The sequence below is a fragment of the Monodelphis domestica genome, chromosome 2, assembly GCF_027887165.1.
Source record: "Monodelphis domestica isolate mMonDom1 chromosome 2, mMonDom1.pri, whole genome shotgun sequence".
Classification (NCBI taxonomy): Eukaryota; Metazoa; Chordata; class Mammalia; order Didelphimorphia; family Didelphidae; genus Monodelphis; species Monodelphis domestica.
Window position 1 is genome coordinate 182,256,309 of NC_077228.1, and position 17,079 is coordinate 182,273,387.

General features: G+C 45.3%; 1 protein-coding gene across 21 annotated transcripts in view; it reads right to left on the reverse strand.

Annotated features, from left to right (window-relative positions):
* The window catches only part of MSI2 (musashi RNA binding protein 2), a 553,967-nt gene that overhangs the window by 39,642 nt on the left and 497,246 nt on the right, over nucleotides 1-17,079 (reverse strand). For 7 of the 21 annotated variants that reach the window (XM_056816536.1, XM_056816526.1, XM_056816523.1 and 4 more), the window contains one exon: nucleotides 12,563-12,625. In XM_056816536.1, the coding sequence (XP_056672514.1) occupies nucleotides 12,563-12,625 (63 nt within the window). Of the gene's footprint in view, nucleotides 1-12,505; nucleotides 12,626-15,626; nucleotides 15,651-17,079 lie in introns of all 21 variants that reach the window. The other 14 variants (XM_056816534.1, XM_056816524.1, XM_056816522.1 and 11 more) reach the window with 3 other exon arrangements.

Consider the following 17,079-nt stretch of genomic DNA (forward strand, 5'->3'; position numbering starts at 1 on the left):
CAAGAAACTCCCATCTCTGGGCTGGCTCTCCATCCACTGAGCCATATACTTTTTAGCTGTGTGTGACCCAGAGTAAGTCACTTAACCCCCATTGCCCAGTCCTTACCACTCTTCTGCCTTGGAACCAAAACACAGCATTGATTCTAGGACAGAAGTTAAGGACTAACAAAAAAAAAGAGAGAAATAAGAGACTGTGCAAATGAAGAAACTGAGGACCAGAGAGGTTGAGGGACTTGCCCAGTATCAAACAGGGAGGAAGCGCCAAAAGCGGAATTTGAATCCAGGGCCTCCAACTCCCAAGAAGACTCATCTTCCTGAGTTCAGACCTGATCTCAGACACGTCATAGCTGTGTCTGTAAAATGGGGACCATCAGAGCACCTACCTCACAGGTGTGTGGCAAGGCTCAAATGAGAGAATGTGCACAAAGTGCTCCGCAAACCTTAAAGCACTATTTCAATGACAGCAATTGGCAGAGGATGCCAGGGCGAGGGAGACAGGGATCCTGCCTGTCTTGGGGCTCCAGGAGAGAGATGGCACTCGACACATCAAAAGAAGGCTTGATCTCGGCACAGTCTGGTCTTGTTGACTGGCGGCTACCACCAGCCGGCTTCAATGACCACTTGGGTCCGGCTTCCGGGGAGACTCTGTTTGCCCAAGTCAAGAGAGAGCACTCGGGGAGTCAGACCAGCTTGGGAAGCCATGAATGTGTTGCCCATTGAAAATAATTCCACTGATTGAAAAGACCATTAAAATTCTCCTACTCCATTCATTTTGGGATTAACTTATACTTAAGCCCAGGCTCCGGGGCTGGTCACTAATTGCACTGGAGTTGATTTATCAAGTGCACAGTATTTCTATTACAAAATTATTGATTAAAGCTGATGTATTTTATCCACAATAGAGTTGATCTGAGAGCCCTGGAAAATGAATGAAGCTGAGGTCAGCGGCTGGCAGCCAAGCAGATTATTATAAATTCGCTGAGGTTACTGAGATCTGCGCAGGGCTCTGGAGGAAGCCTGGGCTTTTCTAGGAAGGCAGCACTATAGATATAAAAATGGGAGCATCCAACCTCAGACTACTGGATTGAAGATTGAGAGGGACAACCATTAGGCTAAACCTGTGGCCAACTGGAGCAACTGTTCCTAATAAAAAGTCAGGGCTTGGTTGCTGCATGGGCTGGTTGGCAGGCATTCCTGATTTTAGGATCACAGATCAAAAGACAGAAGGGATCTTACAAATGAAGAAACGGAGGGTCAGGGAGGTAGAGGGACTTACCCAGGGAGTAAGCATCAAAGGTAGGATTTGAACCTAAGTCCTTTGACTCCTAGGAAGACTCATCTTCCTGAGTTCAAATCTGACCTTAGACACTCTCTTGGGGATCTGAGCCAAGTCACCACACCCCATTTGCCTCAGTTTCCTCATCTGTCAAATGAGCTGGAGAAGGAAATGGCAAAACACACCAGTATCTTTGTCAAGAAAACCCCAAATGGTCAAGTCCCTTAACCCTCATTGCCTAACCCTTACCATTCTTCTGCCTTGGAGCTAATACACAGTATTGATTCTAAGATGGAAGGTAAGGGGAAAGAAAGGAAGGAAGAAAGAAAGAAAGAGAGAGAGAGAGAAAGAAAGAGAGAAAGGAAGGAAGGAAGGAAGGAAGGAAGGAAGGAAGGAAGGAAGGAAGGAAGGAAGGAAGGAAGGAAGGAAGGAAGGAAGGAAGGAAGGAAGGAAGGAAGGAAGGAAGGAAGGAAGGAAGGAAAGAAAACCCCAAATGAAATTCCAAAGAGACACGACTAAAATGAATGAACAACAACCTTTAATGCCAGGGTCAGTTTTCCTTCTAATGATCATTCTGTGCCTAAAAACCACCCAGTGGGCACAGAGAATTCAGCCCTCCTCAGAGAGTGGGTTTCAGGAGTACATGGTACAATAATAATAAGAGCTAACATTTGATATAGCACTTACTATGTGCAAGATCCTGTGCTAAGCTCTCTACAATTACTTTCTCATTTAGTCCTCACAACAACCATGGGACAACCATGGGATAGAGGGACTACTATCATCCCTGTTTTGCAGATGAGGAAACTGGGACAAGTGGAAGTTTGTCCGAAGTGTCCATTTTTTAAACCCTTATTGTCTGACTTAGAATCACTACTGTCTATTGGTTCCAAGGCAGAAGAGTGGTAAGGACTAGGCAATGGGGGTTAAATGACTTGTCCAGGGTCACACAGCTGGGAAGTGTCTGAGGCCAGATTTGAACCCAGGACCTCCTGACTCTAGGTCTGACTCTCAAGCCACTGAGCTACCTTGCTACTCTTCAAGTGTCTGGAAGTCACATTTGGATTTAGGCATTCCTGAATCCGGCAATTAGGGCTGAGTGGACAGAGTATTCAGGAGGAACTGAGTTAAAAATTCATCCTCAGACACTTATTTGCAGCGTGACTCTGTCACTTAACCCTGTTGTCTTAGTTTCCTCATCTGTAAAATGAGCTGAAGAAGGAAATGGTAAACTATTGCAGTATCTTTGCCAAGAAAACCTCAAATGGAATCACAAAGAGGTGGACAAAACTAATTGACTAAACAACAACTACGTCCTGACTCTAGGACCAGCTCTCTATTCTCTGTGCCGAAACATATTTGGAGACAGAAGACTTGAATTTTATTCCCATCTCTGCAACTTATTGTCTGTGTGGCTTTGGGCAAAACACTTCAATTTGATCTCAGTTTCCTAAATTGCCAAATGATGAAGGTGGGCATGACAGCTAGTGGAATTAGGAAGACTTGAGTTCAAATAGTGCTTCAGGGGGCAGCTGGGTAGCTCAGTGAACTGAGAGTCAGACCTAGAGATGGGTCCTAGGTTCAAATTTGGCCTCAGACACTTTCCAGCTGTATGACCCTGGACCAGTCACTTGACCCCCATTGCCTAGCACTGACCACTCTTCTGCCTTGGAGGCAATACACAGTATTAATTCTAAGATGAAAGGTAAGGGTTTAAAAAAAATAGTGCTTCACTTAATAAATGTTTGCTAATTGAATGGACTGTGCTGAGCAGTCGAGACAGGCTTTGGATAACAGAAGGGAGAATTCTGGCCCCCTTTTAGGGTTTAGCACAAAGAGCCTGTATTAGAAAAATCTGGACTCTATCTCCAAGAATTCTTTTCTTTTCCCAAGAATCCTTTTCCCGTTGCGTTTGTTACGTTTGTATATAAGTTTTGGGGACTCCTCCCTCCCTCCCTCTCTTTTTCAGTTTTTCTTCCCTTGCTTCAGATCTTAGTATTAATAAATCTTATAAATATAAAAAAAATAGTGCTTCAGATGAGTACTAGTTGTGTGAACCTGATACAGTCATCTCATTTCTCTGGGCCTCAGTCCCCTCATCTATAAATGGAGAGGTTCAGACTCAGTGCCTTCTAAAGGATGTTCCTGCTCTAATCCTGTGATTCTATGACTATATAACCTCTAAGATACCTTCTAGTTCTAATCTGTCCAGGATCAAGTATTTACCCAGGCTATAGAGTCTGCCAGATTTTATTTGTGAAGGACAACCCAATATCATTTGGACTAGAAATGCAACAGCCCTCTGGAAATGATGCTTTGTGGGAAACTGGAGGAGTCTGGAAAAGAGATGACTTGAGAAACTCACATGTATCTCAAGGTCTGGGATTGCAGCTGATCTAGGCAATTCCCAAGTCCAATACACAGCCTGACTAATAATAGCTCACATTCTATCAAAGTGTTTTTAGCTAAAGACTATCCCCTTCTGGGTCCTGGTCCTAGAAACCAGGGTTGGGAGGACTTCAGGAATATTCCCCATCAGTCCTTTCATTGTGTAGGTGAAACTCAGGAACGTGGAGGAGAAGCGATTTGGTGAGTTCAAGGCAGGATCAATGGGAGCACAGGATCTTGGTATATTTTTTTCCCTGCATCCCATTTCCTTCCCAGATTCTCCCCTCTCCCCAAGACTCAAGGGTTGCCAACCTGGAAACAGCTGTTTCCCTTTATTGCCAGAGGTGGGAAGGTTTGGATGGTCCCATCTGCTCCACTCAGGAAAGCACCTTCTTTACGGTTTGTGAAAGACTGTCATTTACTTCATTGCTTTTTGATTTATATATCTATATTTTTCTTTCTCATCACTTTGATTTGATAAACACATTTGTTCATTTCACCTATGAGGTCTACAGTAGTTCTGTGTCAGGCATTCAAGAGACAGGGCAGCAAAACAACTTTTCCAGCATCAGCCAGCCCCAGGGCTAGGATCAGTGAGGAAACATTTGCTGTCACTCATTGCCTTCTGAATGAGGGTGAGATTTTAGCCTGTCTTCCCCTGTTCTCTTGCTTTATTTATTTATTTGTTTGTTTGTTTATTTATTCATTCATTTATTTATTTTTTAGCCCTTACCTTCCAAGGCAGAAGAGTGGTAAGGGCTAGAGTCACACAGCTAGGAAGTGTCTGATGCCAAATTTGAATCCAGGACCTCCCATCTCTGGGTCTGACTCTCAATCCACTGAGCAACCTAGCTGCCCCTCTTCTCTTGTTTTAGACACCATTTTTGGCTTCAGCGATAAGAATCCACATAGTGGTAGCCCATATTCCCTCTGAGGAAGAATGACTGCTAGGTCTATAGAGTGGGAAGTTCTCCTAGTTCCCTTTGGTGGCCCCTTGCTCTGGAAGTCTTTCTATTTGCTGGCAGAATTGGTCTGGCTTGGATTCAATCTCACAAATCCTTTTCTTCTTGATCACTATTTTCTCCCTCCATTGTTGCCCTCAAAGTAATACTACCATTCGTTCAGTTGTTTTTCAGTCATGTCTGACTCTACATGACTCCATTTATTGTTTTTTTTTTCTTTTTGACAAAGATACTGGAGTGGTTTGCCATTCCCTTCTCCAACTCATTTGACAGATGAAGAAACTGAGGCAAAAAAGGTTAAGTGACTTGCTCAGGGTCACATTGCTACTAAGTGTCTGAAGCAAGATTTGAACTCAGACAGTCTTCCTGAGTCCATCCTGGCATTCTCTCCACTGTCATCCAGGTGCCCCTAATTCTATCCCTAGCTCCTCATGACTAAATCAGCTTGCAAGAGGAGTCCTATTCCTCCACCCACATTAATCCAAAGAATCCTTGAGAACAAGATCTCCCACCTATTTCTTTGTCTTTCTTTTTCTTATTTATATCTCCAGGACTTAGCACTATTAAGTAGGCACTTAATAAATGTTTACCACATGGTATTTTACCTATAAGAACTCACTCACTTTGGGTAAGAGCTATCAATCACTCAGCAATGATATTCTCTCTCTCTGACAGGACTAACAAAAGATTGGAATCAAGATTTGGGTTCAAATCCTGCCTTTAGATATTTACTGGTGGTATGTTCCTGGGCAGGTCACACATCTCTCTAAGCCTGGTCTAAAAAATAGGAAGAGAGAGAGGAGTGAGTGAGAGAGAGAGAGACAGAGAGACAGAGACAGAGAGAGAGAGACAGACAGAGAGAGAGAGAAAGAGAGAGAGAGAGACAGAGAGAGAGAGAGAGAGAGAGAGAGAGAGAGAGAGAGAGAGAGAGAGAGAGAGAGAGAGAGAGAGAGAGAGAGAGGCAGATGGGGAAGGGGATTGGACTCACTGCCCTTCCAACTCTAAATCTCTGATTCTATGATGCAATTCTTTGATTACTCTATTTGCCCTTGCATTGACTGTATCCGATTCTCTTCTTCTTGAGGTAGAGCAACCAGACTTATAATTAGTTTTCTTTCCATGGCCACATCCTGGTTTTGGTCAAGGACAGCATAACATTTTCTGGTTTTACTCTAAAATCTCCTATGCTGATGCCCAGAACTGGGTTGGCTTTCTTTGGCTGAAGGGCTAGGCTGTACTTTTAGGTGACAGGACATTACCATGACTTTTAGGTCACTTTCCTAGATGGCAAAACTGTTCACTTAAAGCCCTTGAAGTCTCCTTTGCCCTGTTTTCTCTAGTTAAATATATTATGTTATAGTTACCCACAATGAAACCCAATGGCCACTTTTCTGCTCACTTAGATATCATCACAAGCTCTTCCTGGAACTTATCCCTTAGCCTTGTGCTACCCTGAAAAGATGAGTGTCATCGATGAGCCTCAAAATGTCATTCCCTTCTCACTTAGAAAAATGTTCAAGGAAACCAGTCCTAGTGTGGATTCCTGAGAGCCCTCAGTTTTATAAATTTTTCATTCCAGTCATGCCCATCTATCCTGACCATTTCTCCCTCCTATCTTTTTTTTTTTAACTGACCTTCCCTCTTAGAATCAATACTGGGTATTGATTCCAAGCAGAAGAGCATAAGGGCCAGACAATGGGGGTTAAGTGACTTGTCCAGGGTCACACAGTTTTGAGGGCAGATTTGAACCCAGGATCTCCTGCCTCCAGGCCCGGCTCTCAATTCACCAAGCCACCTTGCTATCCCATCCTACTTGTGTTAAAACCATTTCCTTATCCACAAAATTGAGTCCTATGGTGTCTCTACCATCCAGCATGGTGCTTACCATATCATGCATACTCAACGTGGTCAACAAAGCATCTGAATTCCCTACAATAACCTCGTAGGGATCACAGGATCCTAGATGTAAAGCTAGAAGGAGTCTCTGAAGCCATCTCCTCACTTTACAGAAACTATAGCCAAAGGAAGTTTGGTGACTCGCCCAAGGCGACTCAGGTATTGAGAGCCAGAAGCAGGCTCTTCTACCTACAGGTTGATGTAAACCTTTTCCCAAGGTAATTCTATTTCCAGCCTGGACTACGTATTAGTCCAGGTGAAAGACTGACTCATAGCATGCATTGCCCTTAAGCTAATTACCCCAGCCCACGCCTGATCTCTTACTTTGATATAGTCTAAAGGCCTGTAGCAAGTCATCTTGAACTCGGACTACCATCAGGCCATTGTTTAAGAGCTGAACAGGCATCTAACTGTAAGCCAGAAGGTGCTGAGCTTCAGTCAGAAAAGTAATTCCGACACCCCAGGCAATTTGCTGCTCTACTAACTTTTAGCTACTGGCTCCCTGAACCCAACTTCTCAAGGGGATACAAAGCTGGAATCTCTTCATCGGTCCCTCCCCCTGCCCAGGTGCCACGGATACCCTAAAACAAGCACATCAATTACAGATTAGCTCAGCTGATCAAAAGCCATGCTGATGGGATCAGGTTTGAGCCTCTTAGAGGTAAGTTAGCTTCACTCTGCCCAAGGTTTCTGCTGTGCCTCAGTCAGGGGTCTCACAAAGATGGGTGACCCATTACAAAGAGACTTGAGGGAGAATGGGGATGGCTATGAGATGCAGCTCCAGTACCCAACATCTTGCTGAGTGGCCACAACTTAAGCAATGTCCCCTGGGACAAGGATCTTGTCCCACCCAGCCTATCTCTACTTTCCTTAAATTCTGGAATGCCAAATAGCCAATATGTATGGTTTTGGGGGCTCTCCTCAAGGCTATGGGAATAGCCAAAGACCTACACCTTCTAGAAAACCCTATAATCAAATATGGCACGAGGAACTTTCCTCAGCTTGTCCTTCTTAAATAAAAAACAAATAACTTTTTTGTTTTCCTCCAGCTATCTTGAGAGGAGTAGAAGCTGACATCTCCTGGGGCCCGATGTTTACATAACTTCTGTGCACATTGGAGAACCAAGACCCTTTCCTGCTTTTGGAAAGTGGTTCCTTACACTTAGGTGCTGAAGCACTGATGGGGGCTCGACTTGCTTTATTACAATAGGACACAGACTCCTGAAAGGGAAGGGGGAAGGAGGAAAGGGGTTTCAAGAAACCATATCCACAGATCATTTTTTTTTAAAGAAAAGAAAATCCATTTGGCTAATAAATAATATAAAGAAGAAAAAGAACATAGAATAAAGTTTAAGATTAATTTCCAAATCTACTTCTTTTCCCCCCACTTTTTTTTTTGAGTCAGACGGGTTTTAATAGAGGTCATGATGGGAAGGCCTAGAGAGCTGAGGGTGGTGGCCCAGTTTTAAACTGGGGAGCAGGGAGTGTGAAGGGAGGTGGTGGTGGCTGATGGAGAGAACATGGATCCAAGCCTTGGCAACATTGAAAACATGGAGAACCTTTCTCTTTCTGTCAACCCACGGCTATGCTTTAGATGGCTGTACTAGGCCGAGCTGATGGAGACCTGTAATATCAACTCAACAATGCATGTTCTATAACTACAGCTACAACTACCGGTACATGGACTACAGTGCATGCATTTAGTTCAATCCCACAGATACATACAATCAATCTAAGAACAGGCAGGGGAGGTGTGAAATGTTGTACTGGACGACAGGTGTTTCGGAGTTTTAAGTAATAATTAAAAAATAAAAATAAAAATAAAGTGTACAAAAAAAGACATTTCTCGAGAGTTGGATATGAGTTTGTTTCTTGAACTGTTTCATCTGAACAAGCAAAAACATGCAAACCAGCTGCTACTAACAGGAAGCTGGACACTGAGAGAGGATTAATAGGTGAGGACAAACCTTCCCGCTGAGCGTGCTCAGAAGAGTGTTTGAGAGGAGGTGTGCAGATCCTAGTGTAACAGAGGCAGGAAAGGGTGCCTCAGAGACACTCTCTCACAGCAGCCCCAACCAAGCAAGAGAAAAGACAACAAGACATAACTGCTCACACTCACCACCACTGTCAGTAACTCACGTTATGAGATTGGGTTATGGCAGGCAAGTATAAAGTACAGTAGGGTGTCCTGCTCTGGGACCGAGGGGCAAGGGGTGGCTGTTGCAGGGGTGTGTGGGAATGGTGGGGGGAGGGCATGGGGTTTGGAAGCTTGAAGGTTGGCACATCAAGTCCGCCCCTGATGCCAGCTTTGGGGGTGGGGTGGGGAGCAGGACTGAATGGGGAAACTTAAAAAAAAATGCCTCCCTCTCCCCTGAAGCCCTATGAGTAGATGGTCTCTTTATGGGTGGGTAAAGGGGAACCAAATTGGACTGGGGGGTAGGGGTGGGGGTCAGGGTTGGTACTGTTTGAGACTGAATGAATAAGCTGAAAATAAACAAATAAACTACGCTGATCACGAGAAAAGATGACATCGTTCCGAACGGCCGGTGAGGTGAAAACAAAGGTGATACTGAGAGTGAAGTTGTCTAGGAGTTAGAGGGGGAAGGCTGGTGGGGACCAGAGCTCTGCCCAACTCAGGTCCTCAGCTGGTTCGTAAATATCCAGGGTGACTGGACTGTCTGTTAGAGAGGTCAGCTGGGGCCTGGGGCAGAGCCAAATGACCCTCTAAATCCCCCACCCCAGGACTAGGGCCTTGGATGAGGCAAGTCACTCATTGGGCAGCCAATCCAAGTCAAAAGGCAGCTCCTCTCCACCTTGCCTACCCCCGTGGCCAGTGGTCGGTCACTGGGTTTTGGGAAGATCCCATCAGTATTCTTTGAAGAAAAAAGGCACAAAGAGGGGGCTAGGAGAGGTGGAAGAGAGAAAGAAATCAAGGAAGAAAAAAGAGGGGTCTAAAATGTCGATTGGTCATCAGTCCAAGTCCGGGGACCGTGTCTTCTACTCCTTTTATACCTGGGACAGTGTTAAGCACATAGGAGGTGCACACTCGATATCAGCTGAATTGAAGCAAGTTTGAAACTAGGGCATCCGCTCTTGATAGATGCCTCATGGGGGCAAGGGAGCTCCGCCTGCCCTTGTGGATAGGTTGTCTAGTTTGGTTTGAAGATAGCTGGGAAGTCAGAAGGAACAAGAGGACAGAGGACTGTCCTCGCTAGAATGTCGGGGTACAGGGTAGGAGGAAGGGGACCATGCAACAAACCCTCATCTCAAGGAAAGGAAAGCAAAGATCTCCATCCCCTGACCACGCTTCCTGACCTCACAACTACACTCCCTTTGACTTCTATCCGGGCTGGGTACCCCAAACCAGGCACATTTTAGCAAAGAGCACGGGGGAGATGGAGAGACACTGTAAAAGGGTGGGGGGCTCTCAAGCCAAAGCATCCTGGTGATATTTTGGACACGGAGCCAAAACAAACACCAGCAGGGGGCACTGTGGAGGGGCTACCTCAGAACCTAGGGCTGCCATCCCCAAATCCCTAGGGAAGTCTAGGGTCAATACTCCTGAATACAACTCACTAACAGTGCAGAAATGAGAATGACTTGACCCAAGATGACCCTGTTGGAGACTTCTCTCTAGATGAAAATGGCTGCAAAGAAAACACCACTGTTTGAGAGGAAGAAGGGGAAAAAAAATGAAACATGTTTCACAGAAAATGGGTCTGTCCTCTGGGCTCAGGGGCTGGATATGGTGACTCCCTCCGGGGTCTTTGGGTGCGGGTGGGGCTGGGGATCAAGGTGGGGGTGAAGGCAATGGGAATTCGTCATTCTCCAACTTGCAAAGAACTCCGTGCTGCCCTTTAAACTTGCCATAAAGTCAAAGGGGTGAGGGAGGGGAGGGAGGAAAGGGGTTTAGTCGGGGTTAAGGTTTAGCTTCATATTGCAAGTTAAAAAACAAAACAAAGGAAGAAAGAACTGAATGAAACAGAATAAACAAACAACTAACAACACTCAAAATCTTGAGGGTTTTTTTTTTCTTTCAGGCACAGGTTTGACCAAAGCTCATTTGTCAAGGTATCAAAAAAGCACTCGGGGTTAAAACAGAAACAAAAAACAAAACAAAAAACAAAAAAAACAAAAAATAAAAACAATATAACACAGAATCAAAGCAACAATCATCTCCCCGGAGCCTCTGGACGCTTAGGGGCAACTGGCCAGAGCTGAGGGTGAGCCCCTGGATGGTTCCCCCAGGCCAAAGCTGCAGAAAGCTCTTCCTCCCTCTCCCCCCTACCTCCCTACTCTTAACAGGGTGGCTGACCCAACATCCAGCTTCAGGGGGGCTTCTTGCCTGGGTTGGTTAAATTAGGGTTTAAGGAAAACCACCCCCTCTTTCCCACTTCCCAGCTTTCTGGCAAATTGCCCCACAGCAACCCCTACATTCCACAGGCCACAAAAAGAAAACCGGGGATCGATGATGTAGGGGAGGAGGGTCCTTTGTAGCTCCACAGGAAGTGCCAGTTTGCATGGAACGGAGTTTAAAAAGTGTCTTTTATTGATCTCTCACTTTGGGCCCCACGGGGCCATCTTCTCATCTTGAGGGGTTCAGGGTTTAGGGCATTTATTCATTCCTTTTGAATTTTTCTTCCCTTCTCCCTACTCCATCCCTTAAGAGCCATATTTTATCAGAGCAAGCTCCCAGTCAGATGCACTAGAGCTCCTGTCCACAGGGCACCAGGAGACGATGCAAACTCATGCCCCCACATTAGCTGGAGGTGGGTAGAGGATGTCTCCCTGGCCAGGGCTGGGGAGAACCAGGGGAGAGAGAGAGAAAAGAGAGAGAGAGAGAGAGAGAGAGAGAGAGAGAGAGAGAGAGAGAGAGAGAGAGAGAGAGAGAGAGAGAGAGAGAGAGAGAGAGAGAGAGAGAGAACCATGTCCACTGAAGCAGCTTTGAGAGGGGGGCCCAGGCTCTCTGGGTACCAGTGAGGAGACTAAAATGTACCCTCTCTCTGGATGTCCAGAGGGGAGCTGAGCCCCATGCTTAGGACAAGATAGGAAATTTCAGGGAGCCAAGGAACCTCCCCAGCTGGCAACCCAGGCTCCCTCCAGCCCCAGCCAGTCAGACCAAACTCTGCTAGTAAAAATTTTGCACTTAACTTGAGCTGGCCCTGAACGCCCTAGTATGGCTTTGGGAAGTTTAGGACCTTGGGTAAATAGCTACTGACAGTTTGGGTCTTTCCTTAAAGCCAGAGCTCGCTTGGTGCTGGCTCTGGGGAAGCCACAGGGTCAGGCTGAGGCACTGAGGGGGAATGGAGGGCCCCGGTATTAGAAGGGCTGAGGGAGTTGCAAACCACAAGAGATATTTGGCTTAAACTCAGCTTTGGGTTAACCGGTATGGGAACAGGGACTGGTGAGCTTTAGAGAAAACAGCTTCACTCCAGCCAATGACACCTTACAGACCCCAGCTGGACCTGAAGCCACTTTTGGTGTCAGAAGGGCCAAGATCACACCTTTAGATATCAGGAATGGATAGTAGGTTGAAATTATACTGTTGTTTCTTTTGGGGGGGGTGGATGGGGGCAGGAAGGAGTGAGGGTGAGGCCTTTGGTCTTTCCTCTCTCACCCTCAGTCACAGAACCTCTAGGGAGGTCAAGAGAAGGGGTGCTAGGGTGGATGCTGTTAACCTGATACAAAGTCAGGGAGAAAATGACCACAGCTGTCAAGTAAAGGAGAGACCTGAGATCAAAAACAACTTCCTTCCCTTTTTTTCCCCCCTTAAAGATAAATAAAAGAGAGAGGGGAAAAAATATACTCTCTGGTTTGCAGTTTTGGTTATATATGCGCTGAGAGATACCCCAGGGCCCCTGCTCTATTGCCTTGGCTCTACTTTCCCCTAACCCTCCCTGGGCTCCCTGGCCAAAAGTGTGACCCAATGGTCAGAGGAGTGCTGGACAGATGCAGCCACACAGAATACCAACAGAGTTTTTACCTTCCCCTGCACACTGGGGGTATGCCGTGTAGCCGCCTCTTCCATACACCTCCCTACCTGATCCTCTTGCCGCTGCCACCGCTGCTGCTGCCACTGGTCCGTATGCTGCTGCCGGAAAACCTGGGCACGGTGAAAAAGGGGAGAGAGAGCAGATATTCAGGGAAGGATAGTTTTTGTTTATTCCCTAACCCACCCACCCCCAATATTATAGAAGAGGAGGAAGACATGGGTTAGGACGGAACACACAAGAATTTTTCAAGAAATGAACTTGTTAGAGGAACATATTAGTGATTCTCAACCTTTTGGGAAGGGGGACACCCTCTGATTTGTCTGATTTGGAAACCTTCCCCTCCATCCCTCTTTAAAAAAGATATAATGACTATGATCCTCCTGTTTTAAAAATTATAGTGAATGTTCTTTTGGGGGGGCGGTGTAGGAATGTGGAGGGACTGGACCTGTGATTTCATTAGTATAGGAACTCCTATTGAAGAACTTCCTTCAACTTAAGAATATTGAGTTGCAATGGGAATTGAGAGGTAAAATGACTTGCCCAGGGTAGCAACCATTAGTTCTTAGAGGTGAAAATTGAAATCTTGGTTTTCTGACTCCAAGGCTGGTTCTCTGTGCCATCTTAAACAAATTAGGATTTTATTAAATTTTAATTACATTTTTTGAATTGATATTCACTAAGGGCATTGGTGTAGTTTTCCTTCTTTGCTTTATCCTTCCCTGGTTTAGGTACTATGACTGTTTCTCTGGTAAAAGTCTGTTAGAATTTTTTCTCCATTTTTGAGAATTATTTGTCTAGTATATATGTATAAAGGTTTGTTTTCCTGCGAATCTACTGGAATCAAGAGTCTGCCTCTCTCCCTCTCCTCCACCCCCTAACTTTGGTAATTGCTTTATGGCTAGTTCTATTTCCTTTTCTGAGATTGAATTATTTAAGATTTCATTATCTTCTAGTTTGCGGATTTTGTATTAGTGAGGATAATCTATTTCTTTTGTCTTCTCAGTTTTGATAGCATTAACTATACACAGTTGGGTTTGATAATTCTTTTTTATTGCTTCTGGTTTTCTCATGTGATTTTACCTTGTTTGTTGTCTATTTTGTGAATTTCATTTTCTCCCTTTTATTTATTTATTTAAAACCCTTACCTTCTTAGAATCAATACTATGTATTGGTTCTAAGGCAGAAGGGCAGTGAGGGCTAAGCAATGGGAGTTAAGTGACTTGCCACACACAGCTAGGAAGTATCTGAGGCCAGATTTGAACCCAAAACTTCCCATCTCTAGGCTTGGCTCTCAATCTACTGAGCCACCTAGCTGCCCCCATTTTCTTCCCTTAAATAAAAAACAAATAAACAAACACCCCTTACCTTCCATCTAAAAATCAAATCTGTGTATTGATTCTAAGGTAGAAGAATTAGTAAGGGCTAGGCAATCAGGGTTAAATGATTTGCCAGAGGTTCCATAGTTAGGAAATACTTGAGGTCACATACTTGAGGTCACATTTGAACCCAAGACCTCCCATCTCTATGCCTAGCTCTCAATCCACTAAGCTATCTAGCTGTCCCCTTCCCTTTCCCTTTTAATCAATTTTGTTAGTCTTTTCAAGGAACGAGTTTTTAGTTCTATTTATTACAAAAGTGAATTAGGAAGAACATTATTATTATTATTATTATTATTTGGAGTGGTATGTGGTGTATTGGATAGAGTACCACTCTTGGAACTAGGAAGATCTGGGTTCACATCCCTCATCTAACGCATCCTGGGCATATGACGCTGGGTGAGGCTCTTCAGCTTTCAGTGATCTAGGCATTTCTCTACTATAAAATATAGAGAAGGTGTCAGCCTTCTTCAGGAGAGGGAACTCACTCACCTGGGAGTTCCTGATACCAATGAAATCACAGGTCCAATCCCTATCTGTAACTTGGCTGGAAAGAATTTAATAACTTTGGTGGAGATAAATAAATGTTGACAGCTTGAGGTGTCTCCAGAGCAAGGTTGGGAATGGCTAACATGGACCCTGAGTCCACAGAGGGTAGAGGCTGGGTCTCTCTGTACCATATCCAGTCACAGTGGTGCATGCAATGGGGCTCTCTTGAGGACCGATGGTAAAGGAGATGTTTTCAAACCAACTGTTCTCTGTTAAGACAGGCTGCTGACTGTTGCCTGGGAATGGATGGGGAGGAAGAACCTTCTTCAAGTCAGAAGAGTCTCCGCAGCCTGATCCAACTGGATTGAAAAACACTAGCCCGGGAGGGCAGCGGAAGCCAGCTAGAGGTGCTGCTGAGACTCAAGCCTTGTGGTTTAATTCATTGAATACTTTTAGGCTTTCGCTCTCAGTAAGCAGAGCATCTCTCCGTTTAGCCCCTTAGTTGGGGCACTTGAGCCCAGAGGAGATGAAGCCGTGGCTATCAAAGAGAGCGTTGATGGAGCCAGGGAATCCTTCCTGATCAAGACTGAGGTTTCTAAAAGGGGATGAGAGTGTCCCACGGTACCTTGGCTCCTAGGAGAATGTAAAGCTATTCTAGAGGAGAACAAGGCTCAGAGCCTATAGATTCTGTTATCTGGCTGAAGCAAAGGGATAAAGGAAGAGGCCCAGAAAGACCTTGTCTCTACCCTCCTGCTCACCCCTCTGCCCCCTCTCCCCTAAAGCTGCCACCGACATCAGTCTGAGCACACAAGCACACATACACACACACACACATCCCTCTTTTGCACAGACAGACAGATGCTTGCAGATCTGTCCCCAGATGCCTTTCCAATAGGTGATGTTATTTTGGATGGCATTTAAACAGACAACAAAAAGATCTCCTGGGCAGGCCCAAAGACATCAATCAGTCTGGTCTTAGCTGGGTCTTTGAAGGAGGGTCTTCTCTGGGACAAGGACAAGACAAGGGAGAAAGGAGGGAGACTTGTTGAGCCAGTGAGGGGAGAGAGCCAGGGGGAAGGAAAGAAAAGGACAGATCCAAACACATGGCAAACTAAAAGCCTGCTAAAGTCTAAAACTACCATCTTAGCTACATGAAACTAGGAAGGAGGAAAGAAACTCCACATGGAACAGGCTAGTCTAGGAGGTCACGCTAAGCTACTTAAAATGTTAATTAAAATAGACATACTTGCATTTAAATATGGTAATAGGGCTGTGGGGGAAAAAAAATCCAGGTGAATTAGTGTCAGTGGGTACCCCTCAACTGTCTGATCTTCTTTTTATCTACGATGATGATAAGGACAATAAGAATCTTTGACATTGGTATGGTTTACAAAGCATTTCACAACTCTCAAGTAAGCTACTCAGCTATTATTACGCCTATTTTATAGAGGATGAAACTAAGGCTCAGGAATGGTTATGGGTCTACTGAACCTATGGATTTTTTGTTGTGCCATTTTCACTTGTGTCTGACTCTTTGTGACCCTACTTGGGGTTTTATCTGCAAAGATCCTGGAAGGTTTGTCATGTCCTTCTCCAGCTCATTTTACAGATGAGGAACTGAGACAAACAGGGTTAAGTGACTCACCCAGGGTCCCACAGCTAGTAAGTATCTGAGGTCAGATTTGAACTTGGGAAGATGAGTCTTCCTGATTCCAGTCCTGTCACTCTAGCCACTGCCCCACCTAGCTGCCCAAAGCCAAGAGATGGAATTCACATCCAGGTCTCCCTGACTACAAGTCCAGCATCATTTCCCCTCCACCAGGCCACCTCTACATACAGAAGAAAATCGCACACAAAGGATGAATCCAACATGTAAGGCAGTGAACCAGAGGACAGGCGTATGGCAGGGGTCCCTCCAGCAAACCTTCTCATCTGTTCCCTCCCCCACTCCCAACCCCAAGTCCTTCAGGTCAGGAGCAGAATCCCAAAGGACCATCTCTTTCCCCCAGGGGGAGAGGAACAGTGACCGTCTAGCACTGCATCCATCCCTGTTTACTTCCAACAAAAGGCGGGATGATTCCTCAGCAAAGGAGGCATGAAACTGGGTTTGAGAGTGGGAGTGGGGGCCAACAGAAAGATGACTGAACAAAGGATTTATTTTCTGGCATTGAAGCGCAGTTGGACAAAAGTCAGAGAAAGGGGGAGAAGAAAAACAAACAAACAAACCCAGCTAAAAGGAAAGAAATCCATTATCCCTAATCGCACATAAAAGTACCTGCAGGTGACCAAGCTCTGAACAATTGCTGGGGATTGGAATTTAATCTGATCCACCAGAGCCTGGGCAAAGATAACCCAGACCAGAGTGGAGGGCTAGAAGGAGGAGATGGGCAAGGAGAGAAAAGAAGCCCTGGGAGAAAGGCAACCAATCAGATGGAGACTTAAAGTGCACCTCTCCAACTCTCCAGATAAGAGACTGATTCCAAGAGGAAGCCTCTACAGACAGTGGAAAGAGGGGACTGGGGGACTGCTCCTGAAACTCTCAGAATGCCTATAATGCTTAGGTCTCTCGATACTCTCTCCCTGTTTTTGTGAAATAGGTTGAAGAAAAAAAGAGGCTACGGTTCAGGGCTTAAGACGGTGCTTACCACTCGGTAGGTGTTTAATAAATGTTTATTTATTGATTGAGGGCAGCTAGGTGG